The 23,430-nt window shown below is 31.8% G+C and overlaps 1 protein-coding gene across 5 annotated transcripts in view; it reads left to right on the top strand.

Annotated features, from left to right (window-relative positions):
• Nucleotides 1-23,430, top strand: part of LOC131523093 (pleckstrin homology domain-containing family G member 3) — a 58,773-nt gene that overhangs the window by 15,725 nt on the left and 19,618 nt on the right. For 4 of the 5 annotated variants that reach the window (XM_058749127.1, XM_058749131.1, XM_058749130.1 and 1 more), the window contains 3 exons: nucleotides 15,939-16,354; nucleotides 21,480-21,580; nucleotides 23,343-23,412. In XM_058749127.1, the coding sequence (XP_058605110.1) occupies nucleotides 15,939-16,354; nucleotides 21,480-21,580; nucleotides 23,343-23,412 (587 nt within the window). The remainder of the gene's footprint in view (nucleotides 1-15,938; nucleotides 16,355-21,479; nucleotides 21,581-23,342; nucleotides 23,413-23,430) is intronic. The other variant, XM_058749128.1, reaches the window with a different exon arrangement.

Raw genomic sequence — 23,430 nt, 5'->3', positions numbered from 1 at the left:
AGCCTATTTATTTATGTTTTATATAGTTTTTACTATATTTTTATACTTTTGCTTATACCTGTACATCTTATTTATCTACTTATTTAGTTTATATAACTTTTTATTAATATAGGCCTATTTAGTTAGTTAGTTAGTTTTTTAGTAATTATGTTTCATATAGACCAGTATATTTTGTAATTATTTATTTATTTTGCTTGTTATGCTTGCTTGTTTGGTTGTTTGTTTTATAAAGTTTTTATTTAGGCCTAAAAAAATATTAATTTGTTTAGTTTTTATATTGGCCTGTTTTTTGTTTTATTTATTTAGTTTTTAGGTTTTATTTAGGTTATATTCTTTTTTTATATCGGCCTATTTATTAATTGATTTGTTTTATATAGGCCTATACATTTATTTTATACAGGTTTTATGTAGTAATTATAGGTTTATATATATGACTATAATTTTTAAATTAGTTTTTAGTTTTTATTTAACTAATTTATCCATCTTGTTCCAAAATAGTTTTTTTTTTTTAAATCTTTTTTTTTTTTTTTTTTGGCAAATATTTTTCCAGATTTAGCTTGTATCTGGGAACATTCACCTCAGTTTTGTCCTCAGTCATTTAGATATCAGAATTCATATATTAACATATTCGTATACCATGGTTTTTACATTGTTTATGGTATTTTATTTAAAAACCTGAGCTTCATGTTTTAGTTTTAGAGCACAGTCAGGTATAAGAGCTCTATTGGTCAGAAACACACACACATTCGTCAGCTTGGTTTTCTGGGGTCTTACACACGGCTTTTCCTCCACACCGGCTGTGGACTTTGGGTCCCGTGATAAACTTCACAATGGCCTCCCATCATTGAGATCGCGGTGCACAGATGGCTGGTGTTGTTCGGAGGAAATGTGCTTCTGAATGGGGCTCAGCGGAGGCACTTTGAGGCCATTTCAGGGCTTAATTGGCTTTATTGCCACCGACTGTTTCTTTAGAGAAACACTGACTTCAAGACCGCTGGAGAATTTGAGCTGCGACGTTCTCATGAAAATATCAGGACGCCTGATTCATTCTAGTTGTGTTTTCATGTAAATATGACTGTGTTTCACCCAAAATGAGCATATTGTTGTCGTTTACTCCCCCTCATGTCCTTCCAGACACATTTGACTTGCTTCAGCGGAACTCAAAAGGAGGTAAATTGCAGAATTTATATCATGTATTCCAGGTCCTCTGAAGTTATATAAAAACAGAGCCATTTGAATTATTCACTCAAAATTTATTTATATATTTATTTATGTTTTATATAGATTTTACATAGGTCTGTACATTTTTATTTATTTAGTTTTAAACAACTTTTTATATAGACTTTTTATTTATTTATTTATTTCGTGTTAGGTCTGTACATTTTTATTTTATTTATTAATTTAAGTTTTGTAGTTTTTAAACATGTTTGTAATTATTTATTTATTTATTAATTTAAGTTTTGTAGTTTTTAAACATGTTTGTAATTATTTATTTATGTATTTATTATGTGTTATAGGCCTTTAAATTTAGATTTATTTTCTTTAAAAAATTTGTTTTATATATATATATATATATATATATATATATATATATATATATATATATATATATATATATATATATATATATATATATATATATATATATATATATATATATATATATATATATATATATATATATATATATATATATATATATATATATATTTATATTTATAACCGTTTATCTATTTTATATTATTATGCGCTAAATAAACCTACACATTTATCTATTTATGTTTTATATAGTTTTATAGGCCTATACATTAATTTATTTAGTTAATATTCAGGCCTATACATGCCTTTATTAATGGTTTCCAGGTTTTATGTAATGGTATTATATAGACCTATTTATTTATTTATGTTTTAGGCCCATGCATTTTGTTTTTGGTTGTTTCTATTTATTTGTTTAGATTTTTATAGACCAAATATATCAAATCATATATGGTGTGTAAAGATGCATTGCTCCAGGTTTGATATCAATGAGGGAAAGCTGTGATGGTTTGACATTATTATTGTTGTTGTTGTTGTAATTAAACACAAGAGCGATAGCATAAGTTTCATTTTAGGTGAACTTTCGCCTGAACTTTGTTTGAATGTGAAATATCCAGTTTCAGGATTGTTGTGCATCACGAAAAGCTGTTGATTATTAGACAGAAATGCTTGCGTCTCTCCATCTGTCATCAAAAACGCTTTCAGTAATGGTTTCTTTCAGGAGTTGTGTGTTTGTTGTGTGGTTATCTGCAGATCTGACTCTACGCCAACCCTGTAATCAAGTCAAATTATACGCTTAGACGGCAGAAACGCAGAGGTACGTCTGAAATAAAGGAGTCCAGGTGAAAACAAAGGTCTTTATAATGGACGCCTGCTATTTTCACAGAATCGTGAGACTCTCGCTGGGTAAAAATAGCATGAAAATGATGTTGATGGCGGTGGAGGTGACATGTTAATGAGTGAGTGTTTAAAGACACACATTGGTTCAGCTGTGCTCTCTCTCTCTGAACATGTGGCGACCAAATGGACGAGCTTTACGAGTATAGTACTGGTTACTTTCACTTTTGAGCTCTGGTGGGATAAATCTGTGAATGCCACCCTGTTTGTCACCAGTGAGTAATTTTATTAAAATAATCAGGATGCTGTGCTTTTACACAAGCTTTTATTATTTTATTTTATTTTTTATTTATTTATTAATTTAAGTTTTGTAGTTTTTAAACATGTTTGTAATTATTTATTTATTTTTATTTATTTATTTTTCATTCATTTGTTTGGTTTTATATAACTTTTATATATGCCTATTTATTTATGTATTTATTATGTGTTATAGGCCTTTAAATTTAGATTTATTTTCTTTAAAAAATTTGTTTTATATATATATATATATATATATATATATATATATATATATATATATATATATATATATATATATATATATATATATATATATATATATATATATATATATATATATATATATATATATATATATATATATATTTATATTTATAACCGTTTATCTATTTTATATTATTATGCGCTAAATAAACCTACACATTTATCTATTTATGTTTTATATAGTTTTATAGGCCTATACATTAATTTATTTAGTTAATATTCAGGCCTATACATGCCTTTATTAATGGTTTCCAGGTTTTATGTAATGGTATTATATAGACCTATTTATTTATTTATGTTTTAGGCCCATGCATTTTGTTTTTGGTTGTTTCTATTTATTTGTTTAGATTTTTATAGACCAAATATATCAAATCATATATGGTGTGTAAAGATGCATTGCTCCAGGTTTGATATCAATGAGGGAAAGCTGTGATGGTTTGACATTATTATTGTTGTTGTTGTTGTAATTAAACACAAGAGCGATAGCATAAGTTTCATTTTAGGTGAACTTTCGCCTGAACTTTGTTTGAATGTGAAATATCCAGTTTCAGGATTGTTGTGCATCACGAAAAGCTGTTGATTATTAGACAGAAATGCTTGCGTCTCTCCATCTGTCATCAAAAACGCTTTCAGTAATGGTTTCTTTCAGGAGTTGTGTGTTTGTTGTGTGGTTATCTGCAGATCTGACTCTACGCCAACCCTGTAATCAAGTCAAATTATACGCTTAGACGGCAGAAACGCAGAGGTACGTCTGAAATAAAGGAGTCCAGGTGAAAACAAAGGTCTTTATAATGGACGCCTGCTATTTTCACAGAATCGTGAGACTCTCGCTGGGTAAAAATAGCATGAAAATGATGTTGATGGCGGTGGAGGTGACATGTTAATGAGTGAGTGTTTAAAGACACACATTGGTTCAGCTGTGCTCTCTCTCTCTGAACATGTGGCGACCAAATGGACGAGCTTTACGAGTATAGTACTGGTTACTTTCACTTTTGAGCTCTGGTGGGATAAATCTGTGAATGCCACCCTGTTTGTCACCAGTGAGTAATTTTATTAAAATAATCAGGATGCTGTGCTTTTACACAAGCTTTTATTATTTTATTTTATTTTATTTTATTTTATTTATTAATTTAAGTTTTGTAGTTTTTAAACATGTTTGTAATTTATTTATTTTATTTTTTATTTATTTTATTTTTCATTCATTTGTTTGGTTTTATATAACTTTTTATATATGCCTATTTATTTATGTATTTATTATGTGTTATAGGCCTTTAAATTTAGATTTATTTTCTTTAAAAAATTTGTTTTTATATATATATATATATATATATATATATATATATATATATATATATATATATATATATATATATATATATATATATATATATATATATATATATATATATATATATATATATATATATATATATATATATATATATTTATATTTATAACCGTTTATCTATTTTATATTATTATGCGCTAAATAAACCTACACATTTATCTATTTATGTTTTATATAGTTTTATAGGCCTATACATTAATTTATTTAGTTAATATTCAGGCCTATACATGCCTTTATTAATGGTTTCCAGGTTTTATGTAATGGTATTATATAGACCTATTTATTTATTTATGTTTTAGGCCCATGCATTTTGTTTTTGGTTGTTTCTATTTATTTGTTTAGATTTTTATAGACCAAATATATCAAATCATATATGGTGTGTAAAGATGCATTGCTCCAGGTTTGATATCAATGAGGGAAAGCTGTGATGGTTTGACATTATTATTGTTGTTGTTGTTGTAATTAAACACGAGAGCGATAGCATAAGTTTCATTTTAGGTGAACTTTCGCCTGAACATTGTTTGAATGTGAAATATCCAGTTTCAGGATTGTTGTGCATCACGAAAAGCTGTTGATTATTAGACAGAAATGCTTGCGTCTCTCCATCTGTCATCAAAAACGCTTTCAGTAATGGTTTCTTTCAGGAGTTGTGTGTTTGTTGTGTGGTTATCTGCAGATCTGACTCTACGCCAACCCTGTAATCAAGTCAAATTATACGCTTAGACGGCAGAAACGCAGAGGTACGTCTGAAATAAAGGAGTCCAGGTGAAAACAAAGGTCTTTATAATGGACGCCTGCTATTTTCACAGAATCGTGAGACTCTCGCTGGGTAAAAATAGCATGAAAATGATGTTGATGGCGGTGGAGGTGACATGTTAATGAGTGAGTGTTTAAAGACACACATTGGTTCAGCTGTGCTCTCTCTCTCTCTGAACATGTGGCGACCAAATGGACGAGCTTTACGAGTATAGTACTGGTTACTTTCACTTTTGCGCTCTGGTGGGATAAATCTGTGAATGCCACCCTGTTTGTCACCAGTGAGTAATTTTATTAAAATAATCAGGATGCTGTGCTTTTTACACAAGCTTTTATTATTTTATTTTATTTTTTTTATTTATTTATTAATTTTTTTTTATTCAGTTCCCTTAGGATGAAAAAACAATTCTTTAGACTTTTTTGATGCAATTATTTTAGACCCATTTATTTATTTATAATTATTTATTTATTTGTTTTGGATTGGTTTATGCAGTAGGATCTATTTGAGTGTTTTTTTTTTTTTTTTTTTATTTAATTTTTTTTTATTAGGGTTGATACTAAAATATCATTTTAAAAAATCCCTAGAATTTTTTTGTTTGACTTTTTTTTTGTTTTGTTTTTTGTTTGTTTTATGTATTTTAATATTATTTATTTAATTCCTTTTAGATTTTTTGTTTGTTTGTTTTTAGACCAGATTATTTATTTTAGATTACTTTATCCAGTAGTGTTTGGATTTTTTTGATCTGATTGCTTCCAGAATATACAAAATATAATTTAAAGAATCCCATTAGTGTGTGTGTGTGTGTGTGTGTGTGTGTGTGTGTGTGTGTGTGTGTGTGTGTGTGTGTGTGTGTGTTTGGACAATTTTTTTTTTTTTCATGTTTGTCACCAGTGATCAGGGATGTTTTTAATTCTGCGCTTTTTATATAAGCTTTTATTTATTTATTTATTTATTCTAATGAAATGTGTTTTTATTTAACTATTTGTTTTTGTTTTTTTCTTTTAGTTTATCTTTTTAATTTTTATTTATTCCCATTGGGGGGAAAAAATCTTTTTTTTTTTTTTTTTTACTATGGTAAACAGTGATGGTAACAGATGGTACTTCAATAACATGGTATGACAATGATATTAATGATACTGATACAATACAATATTTTGATGCCACTATATATTCATGAACTTTGTGTTGTTTGAGTGTCTGTGAGGACAGATGTTCTCCGTCAGCAGATATTTCAGTCTCGGTGTAATGAGAGGGTGGATGGTGTGACTCGGTGATGGTTGGCAGTGTTTCATTTCGAGTAGCTACTAAATACTCGGATGACACGCACTGTTTGTGCTTCTGCCTCCTGCCTGATGAAGAGCGCCAGTGTTTCCCAAAGGCATCCGTCCAAACTCTCATTGACTCCTGTGTGTTCTTATGAACGGCTCAGATTTAATGACATTAGCACGTAGAAGGCGCTGTACAGTGAAGCTCATTTATAAGTGGAATTGTGATTTGAAGAGTTTAGAAGTGTTTGTATTGTGCTGAGTAAATTTTGGGCCTATCTATTTGTCAGTTTTCCAGCAGATGATTTCATTGCGGATGATTGTGAACTTTGTGGCAGCCGGCTTCTCTCTGACCCTGTTGATGTTTTGCATATGAGCTTCAGAGAGACGTCGCTCCGCCTCGCTAATCTCTTCCATCTGAACATCTCTTAAATGTCAACGAGAAAAGCACAAGCATTTCAAGTGGAAAGACAGTTTATTTTTGTTTTATTTATTTTTTATTGTCAATGAGAAAAGCACAAGCATTTCAAACGCAAGTGAAAAAACACATTTTATTTTATTTTTTATTGTCAACAAGAATAGCACAAGGATTTCAAGCGCAAGTGAAAAAACAATTTATTTTTTTAATATTTTTTTTTATTGCCAAGGAGAAAAGCACAAGCATTTCAAACACAAGTAGAAAACACTATTTTTTTTATTTTTATTAATTTTTATTGTCAATGAGTACAGCACAAGCATTTCAAACACAAGTAGAAAACACTATATTTTTTTTACTTTTTTTATTTTATTAATTTTTATTGTCAATGAGTAAAGCACAAGCATTTCAAACAAGTAGAAAACCTTTTTTTTATATATATTTTTTTATTAATTCCCGGATGCTACCATGTTAGTCACCAGTAAGTGATTTTATTTTTCATTAAAATCAAATTTTTGAAATTATTTAAGCTTTTATTTGTTTGTTTAAATGTCATTTATTTTTATTTTAGTATTTATTTTTTATTTATTGATTTATTATTTAGTTATTTTAGTTTATTTTTGGTATTTATGGTAAACAGTGAATGTATCAGATGGTACACTACCGGTAATTATTATTAAACTTGATCCTGATCGTTCCATGTTAGAGTAAACCATCTTTAGTAACTTTTCTGTGAGTGTGTGTGATTGTGACGTTGTGGGTGTGATTATAGGAGTGTCGAGGCTGGAGGAGTGTTAAAAGCCGACACACATTAATCAGATCTGCTTCTGTTTCCTGAGGTGAGCGGCACCATTAGAAATATCAGGAAACTTTAAAAGGAAAACATCCGTGTGTTTGATCACCTCAGGTGAGGAGTATTTCTAGAGATGCTAGACTATGGCTTTTTACATGTGTTATGTATGCAAACATTAATATCACTCTCATAGCAGCTCATTTTTTAGTTAAGCTTAGTTCTTTGGGGTTTGGAGCTGTGTGTTGTGTAACTGTACATCATGCTCGGTCATTTGCATCAGTGGAACCGTGTTCATGATCAGATCTGTGTTAGACGTCACTGCTCTCTGCTTTGACTATGCAGATGCTGCTTATGGCAGATGTGCTGATGTTGTTCTGTGTGAAATTTGCATCAGCTGCTTTTACAGTTTGACTGATGTGAGTCTGACTGTAACTTGTTGGAAGGAAATGTGATGGTTTGATCATTAATCCATGCTTGCTTTCCTGTGTTTTATGTTTTACATGTGAAGCGCCGGTCCTTTATGATTTATTGGGTGATTTATAATGTGAAGTCTAACTGCAATTTGATGTTGAATTATTTCAAAGAAGACTCTCTTGCTCACCAAGGCTGCACTTGTTTGATTAAAAATACTGTAAATACAGTAAAAATTGTATAATATTATTAGAATGTAAAATAGCTGTTTTCTATGTGAATATCTGTTAAACTGGAATTTATTTCTGTGATCAAAGCTGTATTTTCAGCATCAGTCTTCAGTGTCACATGATCCTTCAGAAATCATTCTAATATGCTGATTTGCTGCTCAAGAAACATTTCTGATTATTATCAATGTTGAAAACGGTTGAGCTGCTTCATATTTTTGTGGAAACCATCATGCATTTAATTCTTCAGGATTCACAAATGAATAGAAAAATCAAAAGAACGGCATTTATTTGAAATAGACATTTTTTGTTACATTAGTTTTTACTGTCACTTTTGATCAATTTAATGCATCCTTGCTAAAAAAAAATTTTTAAATTGTAGTGTATACTGAAACAAATTGGTCACAAATTGGTTGTAAATTTCATAAATGATTATGAAGATACAGCATTGAAGTATAAAAGCTAAAATAGCCTTTATATTATTTACTATTGAAAAGTTATTTAAATGTGTGCATATGTTATACATGCATGCATGCATGCATAAAGTGCAAAAGTTATGCATAAAAAAAAAAAAGAAATTTGATTGTTTTTAAGATACTTAGATTTGATCACATCTTGTTAGAAACTGAATGATTTATAAAATTAGTGAAACAGTGCAGCAATTTATTAAATATCACTAATGTTGTTTAAAAACCTAGATTTGACAATTTGTTAAAACTTGAATATGCAATTGCTAAAAATTTTATTGAAATGGTATCGTGTCAACAATTTCATAAATTAAGTTCTAAAAAGATGTCATCAAATCTAGGCGTCTTAAAAATGCTTATGTGTGTAAAAGTTCAATGCAAATTTCATTGCATAAGTTAATGCATATGCATTAGGTTATGCATAAATAAAATAGGCCTGTATAATTTGAATGTTTCAGACATTTATATTTGACTATCTTGTTAAGAAACACAAATTGTTTCATAGCATAGGTTAAGGATAAATGCATAAAGTACATGCGTTCTGCATAAAATTGAAAACTTATGTTCGTCACATGCTGTATTTAGTGATCGCAGCTCTATTTTGAGCTGTTAGTGTTTCTACCTCCTAAAAGTTGCTCAGGTGAAGAGGAAGCGTGTTTTTAGCGCGTCTGTTATTTGTAAGGATCGAGGAATTCAAGCTATGAAACTCAAACCTCTGCGCTCGGGAATCCCTGGAATTCCAGCAATTCCGCCGCAGACGTTCGCTTCCAGAAACGTCTGCGAATCCAGACAGAGGTTCATCCGAGCGTGCGGTTTGTTTTCTGATGTTAGCGTCATTATCTGGAGCTGTTTAGTGCTGGTGAATGTGTTCGAGCTCGGTTCAAATACTACACTCACCTTGAGGTGAGTTAATCATTGTTTGTGTTCACAATCCTGAACTCTCACGGTCAGACAGGAAGGTATGTGGGTTAATGCTTGTTTTTGGCTGGTTTAGTGTGCATAGAGTTGTTTACTGATAAGGGCTTTAGCTGAAGTGATCAGTGTTTTGAGTCGCCTCCATACAAGGTGTTGCTGTTTTAAAGGGAAGTGTTAACAGAGTTTAATAATCTCATTTTTCAGTTTAACTAATGCTGTCAAATCAGTCCTGCAGACTGCATGGCCTCTGAGATTAAAGTATGGATTTGTAAATCTGTTACTGAATCATTATTGAGTCATTCCCGTGTCAGATCTCTGCCTGTCTGAGCAGATGTGAGTCAGTCGGGATGAGTGTTTGTCATTTGTATACGTCATAGATTTCCATGAAGGACGGCATGTTTCTGTTTCTAATTCCTGTGAAGGAATGTTACAGGTGTGTCAGGTGTGTTTCCTGTAAGCGTCTGCAGGAGTGTGTGTGTGTGTGTGTGTGTGTGTGGAGGTCAGCACTCAAACACTGTTTAATCATTAGCTCTGTACTAATGAACTGTTGATCATTTCATTAGTTCTTAGTTATAATATTAAGCACTGTAGGTCGGATATAAAATGTCATTTTCAGCATCTTTTAAAAAAGCATGCTTTTTTAAAATTGTGAAAATTTATGATTTTTTTTTTTTTTTTTTTTTTGGAAAATGTACAGTTTTTAAGACACTTTATATTTGCTCGTTTCTTAGAAAATGAATAATTTCTGAAATTGTTGCAACAAAACAATTTATGAAAAAATTTGGATTGAAATTTTACATTCACATATTTAAAAGGTGTCTGGATTTGACCATATTTGGTTAGAAATTGAAAAAATTTATAAAATTGTTGCAACACTGAAACAATTGATCAAATATGAAATTGGATTTTTTCAATTTCATTGGAAAATTATTCAATTTTTAAAAAGGTGTAATCAAATCCAGGTTTCTTACAAATGCTTACGTGTGTAAAATTTCATAGATTTTCAACAGCTTCGTAAAATTATTCAATTTCTGTTATGTAATTGTCAAATCTAAATGCTTATGAGAGTGAAACAATTGATGAAATTTGAATTTGAATTTTACACATTTTTAAGACGCTGAGATTTCTTGTTAGAAATGCAACAATTTATGACATTTTTGAAACAATTAAAATAATTTTGTAGTAATTAAATTGAATTTTTATTATTTTAAGAATTTTGTAAATGATAGGCATATGTGTGTGTCTGGGTTATCTGACTGGGCGTGTTTAATGGGTCAGACTGAACGTCTGAGAGCAGTTTATAAGCTCTTTAAAAGCTGTAGAGGAATCGATTACTTACAAATACAGTGTGGTTTCTTTGAGGTGTAATATCATTATTAGTGAGTGTTGCTTTGAATTTACATGTGAAATGTCATTGGAGAACATTTTAGTTTCCACAAAGAAGTTTGTATTCTCTTTTCCTTTAGAAAAGCATCTTTGTGATTTTAAAGAACCAGATGCAAAAACCCTATAAAACCAAAAATGGTTCAATAAGAAACCTTCTTATTAAGAATGAGAGGTTGCTGCACAGAACCACTAAAGGAGCTTTATTTTAAATAGTTTTCCTAATATTTTATTTCTCATATTTGTCATTGATGACTGAGCAGCTCATTCTGCTGCACCCTGTTTTAATTGCCGTTCGATGGCATTGGATAGTAAGATTATAAGGAAGCGCCTTTATGACAGGTCAGTCATAAACTTCAGCCTCCAGGATATACAGCTGATGAAAAGCTCCATTGTTTTATTTCCCAAAATATCTGTTCTGTGGAATATGATGCTTTACAGTGTTTCTCTTTGTCTTAACTACTCCTGATGAAGTCATTTAATGCCACATGAACACCTGCAAAGGATTAATTTGCTGAGAAACCGGCATAAATTTCCATGGTTTTAGTAGGTTTGATAAGTCAAGAACCTCTCAGACATTGAGTGAGTCGTATGATTCATTCAAACTCAAGACGTCGAGATTTATTTGAGTCTTTTTGATTGATTCGTTGAAGAACTGGTTCGTAAGAGTCATTTGTTTGTGAGTCAGACTACCCTGGCTTTGCTGTATGTCTCTCTTTATCATAACTAGTCCTGATAAAGTTGTTTATAATGAATTCATAGCTCATTTGGCCTAGGAAACGTCACATTGTAGCAGTTTTGAAATAAATTACTGTTTTGATTATTAATTATACTAAGTTGTTCCATTTCTAAAAAGACATTTTTGAGTCTAGGCATCTTAAAAATGCTTATGAATGTACAATTTCAATAAAAAAAAAATCATAAATTCCTTCATTGTTTTTGACCATTTCATACATTTTTCAAGAAATAGTCAAATCTTATGAGTGTAAAATTTCAATACAATGTTCATAAATGTCTTCATTCTTGTAACAATTTCATACATTTTTCAATTTCTAGCAAGAATGCTTATGAATGTGAAATTTCATAAATTCATTCATTGTTTCAACAATTTCATAAATTGTTCCGTTTATAACAAGAAACCGTCATATCTAGGTGCCTTAAAATCTTATGTATGTAAAATTTCAATAGAATTTTCCTAAATTTCTTTCAACAATTTCAGAAATGTTTCAATTTCTTGCAAGAAATTGTCAAATGTAGGTGTCTTAATTCTTATGATTGTAACATTTCAATACGAATTTCGTAAATTCTTTTATTGATTCAGCAATTTCATAAGAAATTTAAAAATCTCATTTAAAATTTCAATGCAAGTATTAAAAAAAAACGATAAGGTCCAGAGTCTTATTTTGGTTTTCTAATGAATTGTTTATTAACTTTGTCGTTTAAAAACTCTATACGTCTCATATTTCTTGATGTTCGCCTGTCCTTTGTAAGTCTTCAGCCCTAATTATTTCGGCTCACAGACTTGAATTGTAAATCTTTCCTATATGTGACCCTGGAGCACAAAACCAGTCTTAAGTCGCTGGGGTATATGTGTAGCAATAGCCAAAAATATATTTAATGGGTCAAAATTATAGATTTTTCTTTTATGCCAAAAATTATTAGTATATTAAGTAAAGATCATGTTCCATGAAGATATTTTGTAAATTTACTACTGTAAATATATCAAAACGTCATTTTTGATTAGTAATATGCATTGCTAAGAATTCATTTGAACAACTTTAAAGGTGATTTTCTCAATATTTAGATTTTTTTGCACCCTCAGATTCCAGATTTTCAAATAGTTGTATCTCAGCCAAATATTGTCCGATCCTAACAAACCATACATCAATGGAAATATTATTTATTTCGAAAAATTGACACTTAAGACTGGTTTTGTGGTCCAGGGTCACATATGTTCAGAGCTGCTGTGTGTCTGTGTTTGTGTTGTGAGTGTGTTCACTTCTTCAGGTGAGGAGCATGAGATGATGATCAAACTCTTACCAAAGACAGGAAGGAAATGAGAACTTACTCTTACTAAACAGATTTCAACACAACGTGCCGCATAGATCGTATGAACAGTTTTCCTTTATGATATGAATGATGGCATATGTGAATCATGGATTGATAAGATTTGAGTGTGTGGCTCATGTGGAGGCTTGCGGTTGGATTTCATCGTTAAACACAGGCAGGTTCATATAGTGAGCTCACTTTATCATGCATCTACAAGCCCAGAATGAGTTTCTCAGAGCCGTGCAGGCTTGTGATGACGTAATGTTTCAGGAAATGTCTGGCATGACTACCTTCATATCACTGTGTAAATACTGCTTTAAAGGACTGCAGTTTCTCAGGCTGTTATGCCTAATATTGTCTATTTTTGTCATTGTGCAAACACTAACCGCTGGTTTATTTCAATACTGATGCTTTAACGATTCTCTTTCTGGTTCAGATTCTATCAGTGATTCTTTTAGAAGGTTTAATAAGTTAAGAACCTCTCTAAACGATTCATTGTATGAGTCACCTGACTGATTCAAACGGCTAACTCAAGACTCATGAACAAATGACTCTAATGAACAAGTAGTGAATCAATCCAAAAATATTCAACACTAATCTTCCTCTGTATTTTTTTCCAGTACAAAATATCTAAACATTCTTAAATTAAGATGCATTTACTTGCGATGCAAACTCACAAAATTTAGTTTTCTGGAAAAAAAAAAAAAAAAGAAAATTATAGTATATGCTTTAAATAAGAAATGTATGCCAATATAAGTCAAATTTATTTTTTTTGACTCTCTTAGCAGATATTATTCTTGTTTTAAGCATTAACTCTCACTTTTAACGATTTCTCATCAAACAAGACTTAATATCTTAATTCAAAAGGAAACATTTAGTTGAGATGCAAAATGATGTAAGATATTAATTCTTGTTTAATGAGAAATCGTTAAAAATGAGGCGAGTTTATGCTTAAAACAAGAAAAATAGGCTATCTGCTAAAAAATAAATAAATCTGTTTTTCTTTCGAATTAAGTTTTTTGTTGCTGCTTTACTGGTCGACGTTTTTCTTGTTTAAAGCATAAACTCACTTGATTATGATCTTTTTTTTTTTTCCTTTTTTTTTTTTCTTTTCAGAAAAAAAGATCATTTTGCATCATAAGTAAATGCATCATGTTTTAAGAATATTTCGATATTTGTACTGGAAAACAAGGCAAATATTGAGCAAGAACATCACTTTTGCAGTGTCATGAGTCTTTTTGATTAACTCATTAAATAACCGGTTCGAAAGAGTCATTTTTTTTTTATGAATCAGACTACATTGGTTTTGTTGTGTTTTTGCATGTATCCAGTGACGACTGTGCAATCCATGATGTCTGTTTATTGACTTTTACATGTTTTTCTAGCGTAACAACTCAGTCACATAACTGTATAATAACTTAATAGTATAATAACTGGATTATGACGTCAACCTTGACCCTAAAATCCGTCCCTGTCAGACTGTCTCCAATAGATTGTCCTTTATTTCCTGCCTCTCCGGATTTTCGTTCCATGCCAACATCGTTCCAGAGGATTTTATGTCAGTATGAAGAGCAGGAATCGGGGCATGTCAAAAAGCATTTCAGAAAATGAACTTACAGTAAACCACAACAGCGTACAGGGTTTCTGGGAAGTAAAGTAGCTCCAAGATGACGTCAAAGACTGAAATGTGTGGAAGTGGCATTAGATAACTAACATGCACAATGCTAATTCTTCTTCAGTCAATCCTGACCGTAGTAAAGTGCAAGAACAGCTTAATCTCGACTCATTAGTTTAATATTCATCAATTTAATACTCATTTCACAGATCATTTCATATAGAAGTCTTAAAAGTACGGTAAAAGTGCATGGAAATCATGACAGAAATATATTACTATTTACAGTAGACAGAATGTACTTCTTAAAGTAGTAATAATAATAACAATACATTTTATTATTAAACAGCCTTTTTGAAGAAACATCACTACTTTTATTTTTTTATCCATGTTTTAATTCTTTGTTGTGCAGCACTTGGCCAAAAAAGACTGTTTTATTTGATTTATATTTAAAAAGATTTTTAGAAATTGATTTGATTCCCCCGTTTTCTATAGTAAATTTGTATTTGACATCATCATTGTTATTATTAGCAATAATAATAATACAATTTATTTAAATAATGTAATATTGAACCATTCTTGTCCATGTTTTAATCAGTAAACTAGTAAATTATAAAATTTTCTGTTTATTAAATTGCATTATTAAATTAAATTGTTAAATAATTACAAGACATTACAATTAAATTACGTTTAAATTACATTACATACGTTTTACATTATATATTCCTCATTCTATTACATTTTTAAAAATTAAAAATGTTTGTTTTATGAATTGATTTGATTACCACTGACTGTTTGTATTTGACATTACTATTAGTCATAGAAGTAATAATAATAATAGTAATACAATTTATTTAAATTTTTTTAAGGAATATCAAACCATTGTTTTGTCCATGTTTAATTTAAACAGTAAACCTTTGTTGTGCAACAATTTTCCAAAAAATAAAAGGATTTATTGAATTTTAATTTAATTCGATTTTTAAAAGTTTACTAAATTTTTAGTATTATAAATTGATTTTACCACCGTACATTAACATTTACATCATGATGACAACTTCATGTGTGCTGCACGTGGAATAGAATTTTCTTTAACTAGAGGATTAATAAAGAAAAAGTAAAAAATTACTTGAATCGTGTTGCAGTTACATTTTCACGTTGAGTAGTTAAAAATGGTTAAAAATCGAGAATCGGTCAAACCTTCTGAAAAAAATCGAGATTTAAATTTTTTTGCCAAATCACACCGCACTAGTGAATTTGAAATTAATTGAGGAAAAAACGTATTATAATGTTATGATAATTCACCCTAAGATGAAAAATAATGCTGTCAGCATGGTAAAATCTTGTTTTGTTTGTCTCCAGCAGAATGTCATCGTCTGTCTACCGGTTCGTCTGTGGGGAGTCCGGATCCACGGGCCGCAGACTGCTGCTCTCTGTCCAGCACTGAGCCTTCAGAGGACGGCCGGCCGGTCAGCGCCGTGTCCACCATCTCGTCCGAGTCGTCCAGCGAGGGCAACAGCGGCTCCGCGACAGCACCGTCTGCAGGAGCTGATATCGACCTGGAGCTCAGTCCTCCGGAGGCTCCCTCAGGTCCTCCAGAGCTGCTCGGGTTCGACTGGCCGGTTGAAGAACCGTCGGTCTCGACACCGGACCCTTCGTCGCCGTTCGCAACAGTCACAATGGCGCCAAACCCTCAGCTCACGTACGTGGATCGTGTGGTCATGGAGATTATCGAGACGGAGCGGATGTACGTCAGGGATCTGCGCAGCATCGTAGAGGTGAGAAACATTAGATATAAAACTGCTGTGGGTTCTGATTCAGAAATGTCCTTGTGTCTCATAGTATTGGCTCATAATTTGAACACTTTCAGAAAATGATTTAAATTACACCGTTTTTGAGATACTGGAGTGAAATTCAAATTCGCCGCTGTTCAAACGTTTGGACTTATTAATATATATTTTTTTTAATGTTTTGAAAAGCAGTCACCAAGGCTGCATTTATTTTTTTCAAAAATACAGTAAAAATGTTAAATATTATTACAACTTAAAATAGCTGTTTTATGTGTGAATGTCTATTAAACTGTAATTTATTTCTGTGATGCGCAGCTGAATTTTCAGCATCATTACTGCAGTCTTCAGTGTCACATGATCTTCAGAAATCATTCTAATATACTGATTTGCTGCTCGAGAAACATTTCTGATTATTATCAATGTTGAAAACAGCTGTGCTGCACAATATTACTTTTATTTAAAATAGAAATGTTTTGTATAATTAAAAAATGTCAATTTAATGCCATCCTTACTGAGAAAAAGTAAAAGTTCTTTTTTTTTTTTTTTTTTTTTCTCGATTTCCCAATTTATATATTTAAAATGAAATCTGATGATACTAATTAGTATATATATATATATATATATATATATATATATATATATATATATATATATATATATATATATATATATGTGTGTGTGTGTGTATAAATGTATATAAATATACACATTTATGTATGTGTATGTATATAATTTTATATTATATAATATATATATATATTTTTTTTTTTTATGTTTCTGTACATATACACATTACACACAAGTATTTTCATATTTAAAAAAAAAACAGCTTGCCAGCTTGTTGCAATGTATTCTGGTATTGCTTTATCCATAACAGATACATGCGATGCTGCCTTAGAGTTTGTTAGTGTAACTTTGATGCCTAAGAGTGCTGTCTATTTAGGTATTTCACTAGAAAGCGTTCTTCTACATGTCCCATAAACCCTCCACAGAGCCGCTGACAGTTCCCACCTCCATCATCTTTAACGGCCACTTCCTGTAACATTACCAGCCTCAAATAGACAGATGGTGTTCCTCACACTTCTGCAGAACACCCAGAATGCCATGCTTTAAAACAACAACAACAATAAACTGCACGACTAATAAGAGACGCTGAGGTTTTGAGCTTCACTGCACTAACGGCTGTTTTTCTAGTCATTTCCCACTCAGGGTGGGGTGCTGCGTTAGCAGGATGTCTCACTGCTGAACACGGGAATTCCTCGGGTTTGTAGGTTTTCACAGGTGTCACTCCTCACGCAGGAATGTGTTGCACTTTCATATTCCTTATGCACGACTTTCCATCCTTGAAAATTGCATTGCTGACCGTCTGCAGCACACATAATGCAGTCTTGATAAACAAACTTGAACTGCATGCCTTATTAGATACTTTCTTCTATCTCTAAGGCAGCATAGCATGCATCTTTTGGGAAATCCCACAATGCATTGTCATCTCAGTGGAAAGAATGCAATACATGGAAAAGACGACGTAATTTTAATTTTTGGTCCTCAAATTTGAAATCAGCTGTGCTGTGTAAAGTACATACTTCATAGTTTTTTCACAAACGTACCTTCACTGATGCTGTTTAAGAATTGCTTACTTTTGCTTGCTTTGAATAAAACTAACCATCATCTAAATCACTTAAATACTTTACAAAGCTCAGTCGTGAGCCAGATTTTGACACACTTTTCATTAATCGGTCATATTTACATGAATACTTTTTGAGAATCCCTTACTCTTGCTTGGAATAACTGGCCAATATTAAAATATAATAAAATAAAACCCACCAATAATAAAATCTCTAAATAAAACAAAAGCAAGTAATATTTAAGTTTCTTAATAGAACAAGACAGACCAATATTTAAATCTCTAATTAGAACAGAAATGACCGGTATTTAAATATCTTAATGAAACAAATCCAACCGATACTTAAATCTCTTATTAAAACCAAAATGACCAATATTTAAATATCTTAATAGAACAAAACAGACCATCTGTTAGATGTCTAATTAAAACAAAACTGACCAATATTTAAATCTTTTAATGGAACAAAAACTACAGATATTTAAATCACTAATTAAAACAAAACCAACCGATATTTACATCTTTAATTAGAACAAAACTGACGATATGTATATTTCTTAATTAGAACAAATCCCACCCATATTTAGATATCTTAATAGAACAAAACTGACTGATATTTAAATATCTAATTAAAATGGAAATTACCAATATTTAAATATCTTAATAAAACAAATCCAACCGATACTTAATTCTCTTATTAAAACCAAAATGACCAATATTTAAATTTTTTAATGGAACAAAAACTACAGATATTTAAATCACTAATTAAAACAAAACCAACCGATATTTAAATTTCTTAACAGCACAATACCGACCCATGTTTAATTATCTTAATAGAACAATATCTACCAATATTTAAACCTCTAAACTGAACAAAACCAACCAACATTTCAATCTCTTAATTGTCTTTGATTGCTCAGACATGCACCCGAGTCAGTGCGGCATTGATATATGTGCTAGACAACACTATACATACAGTATAATTACATCTAAATCCAGAGGATCACTTGTATCCTCGTTATGTATCGTCATATCGCCCAGCCCTAAAACTCACTCTATGCTGAAGCACGAAGTTATTATAGACATAACAGTATGAATTATGACTTTTTATTTTTTACCCAAAAGGTTTGGAGTCAGTCCTGTTTGAAAGTGCCTTTAACTCCATTATGAGGTGCATTATGGGTCTGAGGGAGCATTTTGAAGGATCTTAAATAAGGCTCATAATTGGGCTCTGGTGAGCCGTGTTTCTCTCACAGCTGCGTTGGATATAGTAAGTCAGAAACTGATGTCATATGTTACCGGGATCGTCTGGGAATTTGAAATCGGAGTCCATTTGGGTTCTTGAATGTGTTGCAGTTCTTAGTTTAGCTCCCTAAATAATCTAATGCACTTAATGAAGACCTTCGTTTTGTGTGTTTTTTTTAGTGCCTTAAGAGTCTTTTTCTTGTTGTTAGGTTTTATTCTGATGTTATTGAGTATTATATGTGGATTGCTCGGCACTTTGGATTACATTTGTACCTGTAAAGTGCTTAATAAAAAGGATAAATGAATGACTTTGGCACAGTTCAATGTAAACTACGGGAAAACGCCCAAATATGGTGATTCACACCGGTCTGATTGGACATCTGTTTGGGTGAAACCGGACATTTTGTTGGTCGTTTAACTTTGCAAATGGACTCAGACTCTCACAAAGAGAGTCCACACCCTGCCTCAGCTTCTTTTGCATTGATTATCTTCTAAAGCGTCTGTAGTTTGTGTCACAGAGATGTCATTTTATGTTATGAGCTGAATGTCCATGAGATGCTGTTGCATATTGGAGGATCTCATGCAGAATCTCTGCTCATTATGTTTGTGCCTCGGCCCTCGGGTGAAGGATGTTGAACTCCTCCCTGTTCTCCGGCGCTCTGATTCACAGCCAAACTTGGCCGTGAAGCAGTTTCCTAATATGAGCATTGGGCGGTGTGTGTGTGGTCATGCTTTCAATGATGTGGCCTGCTAAACTCCTCCAGCTTGATTTGGCCGGTTTGGAGCAGCACCGAACAAAGTTTTACAAAAAACTTTCAAGAACATGTTCAGATTGGAAATAATTTACTTTCATTTTGCAGTATCATGCCATTTTTATGCTTGGTATGATGCAGAAAAACTGATTTTCATTGTTACAAAGTGGAGTTTCATACATTTAGTACTGCTGACTTTAATGAAATACATAAATGCATTACAATTATTGCGTGTCAGTGTTGTTTTTAGTGTCTGGCAAAATTTAGTTCCTCAATATCAGTCAGCTGTTAGTCTTATTAACAAGTACTTGTAATACCATGGTATTTTAATTTATACCATGGGACTAAATGAGACGGAGCAGCATAGAACAGAGTTTACATGCATGTGTGAGTTTTACAAAAAACTTTGAAGAAAGTATTGTTTAGAAATTATTTACTTAAAGAAAATTAAACCTGACTGATTTTTGTTTTGTTTGTTATTCTGCATTGACATTTTTCATGCCATTTGCATTAATATAATGTATATTTTCATTATTGCAATGTGGAATTTCATGCATTTATGCTGAGTTTAATTAATGAAATAAATACATGCATTGTAATTATTGTGTGTCAGTGTTTGTTGTCTTTAGAGTCAGGCAGAATTTAGTATTGTGGTAATACCATGGTACAGTGATGATATCAGATAGTAATACCATGGTACTTTGCTATATATCATGGTGCTGAATGAGATGAAGCAGCACAGAACAGAGTTTACATGCATGCGAGTTTAACAAAAAGCTTTCAATAACATGTTCAGAATAGATTTCTTTTATTAAAAGATAATAAACCTGGCTGTTTTTTTTTTTTTTTTTGCATTGACAATTTTCATGCCGTTCTCATTAATATAATGCAAAAGAAATCTGACTTCATTATGTGGAATTTCATACATTGTTTGTACTGCTGACTTTATGCTGTTTAATTAATGAAATGCATCAATGCATTGAAGTTGTTGCATGTCAGTGTTTGTTGTCTTTAGTGTCATGCAGAGTTTAGCTCCTCAGTTTCATTCAGCTGTTAGCTTTACAAAGAAGTACTGTGGTATTACCACGGTACAGTGATGCTATCAGATGTAGCCACATGGTATTTTGATTTATACCATGGTAGTGAATGATTAACCTATTGATATTCCATGATATTTGCATGGTACGTGAAATAATACCACCATACTACCATTAAATATTTGCATTTGTCAGTAAATGCAAAACGAGAAACAGAATAGATAAGGAAACTTATGACAATATTTTTGTATGATTTATTATCATTATTAATGTAATGTAGAATACCACTTCATTTGCTAGTCAAAATGTATTTTTTTAATCACTAATAGATGCAGTTTTCATTCAGTTCTCTAGTGCCATCTGCTGGGCAGTTGAAGGCAATGCGGTATGAATAAAGATGGATAAGTTACCATTAGTTGAGTTAAAAATCATATTTATTTTCCTTTTCCCACTTTCAGGATTATCTTGTGCACATCATTGACACCAGGGACCTTCCCATCAAACCAGAGCAAGTGTGTTCGCTGTTTGGGAATATTGAACACATTTATGAGTTCAACAGGTAAGATTCAACCATAATGACTTGCTATGCATTTTACATGCTTTTATGCAATGCACGCATATATATATGCATACATGTACAGCAGTGTCAAGTCAGTATTGGCTGCTAAAAAATGAGGTTGCACTGGGATAAAAACGTCATGTAATGTCATTTAGAGAGCTGATAACTCAACCACACATGCAAAAGCATATTCGGACACCATCAATGGATTTATTCAGGACTGATCAACTGTTTAAACATTGTATTTATTCATGCAAATGAGAAAGCTGCAGCTGTCAAGTGTCAGATGTTCTCTGGCTTTAGATGTGGGACGTAAATAAACATTGTTTTTGGTCAAGAGCCGGACGCATCGGTACACATGCTCACCTAATGCTCTTCACCAGTGTGTTTGAGCAGTTGCTCTTTAACATGCTTACTAGTGCTGTTGGTCTTTAAAGAAATAGTTCAGCCAAAAATTTGCTGAAAATGTGCTCACCTTCAGACTATCCAAGATTAGGATGAGTTTGTTTCTTCATCAGATTTGGAGAAATGTGTCTCTGCATCAGTGTCTCAGCAATGGATGCTCTGCAGTGAATGGGTGCCGTCAGAATGAGAGTCCAAACAGCTGATAAAAACATCACAATAATCCACACCACTCCAGTCCATCATCTTAGTAATGGATTTGTTTCTTACAAACCATTGCTTCTGAACAAAACACGAGTCCATAGTCCATAATAACGCTTCCTTCCAGTGAAAAAGTGTTCTGGTGTGAATCAGGAGAGAAATCTGCACCGCTTTCAAGCCAAAACAGCTCTAAACAAATATGTGGCTGGATTTTGTTGTGAGAGACAACAGGAGATGCACTATTTTTTCACTGGAGGAAGCGTTATGGATTATGGTATTTTAGCTGGAAATAACAGTTTGAAGTTAAAAATGTCTTCTCAAGATGTTAACTGATGGACTGGAGTGGTGCTTCACATGTCAAATCTTTACAGTTATTCTGACGTTTATTTGATCATATTTCCAGATGAACACTTACTGGACTGAAGCAGCTCAGCTTTACTTGATTCTCCATCAATCATTTTTTAGAAAAATCAGTGCGTCTCAAATCTGATCCTCAGGATCTTTTGAGGAGCTTTACTTTCACTGTTCCTCAGCGGAGGAATGATCTTCATCTCACATCTTCTGAGGAGCGTTTATTTCTTCATCTCTCAATCAACATTAGATTGCATTGCATTATATGTTCGGATCATTTTAATCCCATTTTACCAAGACATTATTGCAGATATAAAGTGACGACTGATAGTATCTGCTACACTGTTATAAAGATCTCATCGATTTAAATTACAAGCAGTAGAATTTCATCATATAAATATCAGCATCTGCACCAAATTGCATAGTTTTGCTCAGTTTGAGTCTCTGAATAAAACTGAGCTTTTTTTTCATCTAGTAAAATTTAGCTGTTTTTCCCCTCCGTATTATCATTATATCAGACTATATGAGCCATAATAAGCCTGATGGATCAAATATGATACTCGGAGAAAAAAAAAAAAAAAAAAATGCATAAGCAAGAGATTTTTTTTTTAAATGTTCAATTAAAAAAAAATCTGACTATTAATTAATATGTCAGGCATTACAGGGTTAAATGCATTCTAAAACCTTCATTTATCACTGTTAACTCGTTTTTTTTTATTTATTTTTTATTATTGCATACTTTAGTAAAGTTTGCTTATGTCGTATGGTCACCGTAATCAAATGCTAATGTTTTATATTCTCTTTGCAGTGAGTTATTACAGTCTTTAGACATGTGTGCCAGTGATCCTGTGGCCATCGCACGCTGCTTTGTGGACAAGGTACTAAATACAAACTTA

This window comes from Onychostoma macrolepis, chromosome 17, assembly GCF_012432095.1.
Source record: "Onychostoma macrolepis isolate SWU-2019 chromosome 17, ASM1243209v1, whole genome shotgun sequence".
NCBI lineage: Eukaryota > Metazoa > Chordata > Actinopteri > Cypriniformes > Cyprinidae > Onychostoma > Onychostoma macrolepis.
The sequence above is the reverse complement of the archived record's forward strand: the minus strand, read 5'-3'. Positions and strand labels throughout refer to the sequence as shown.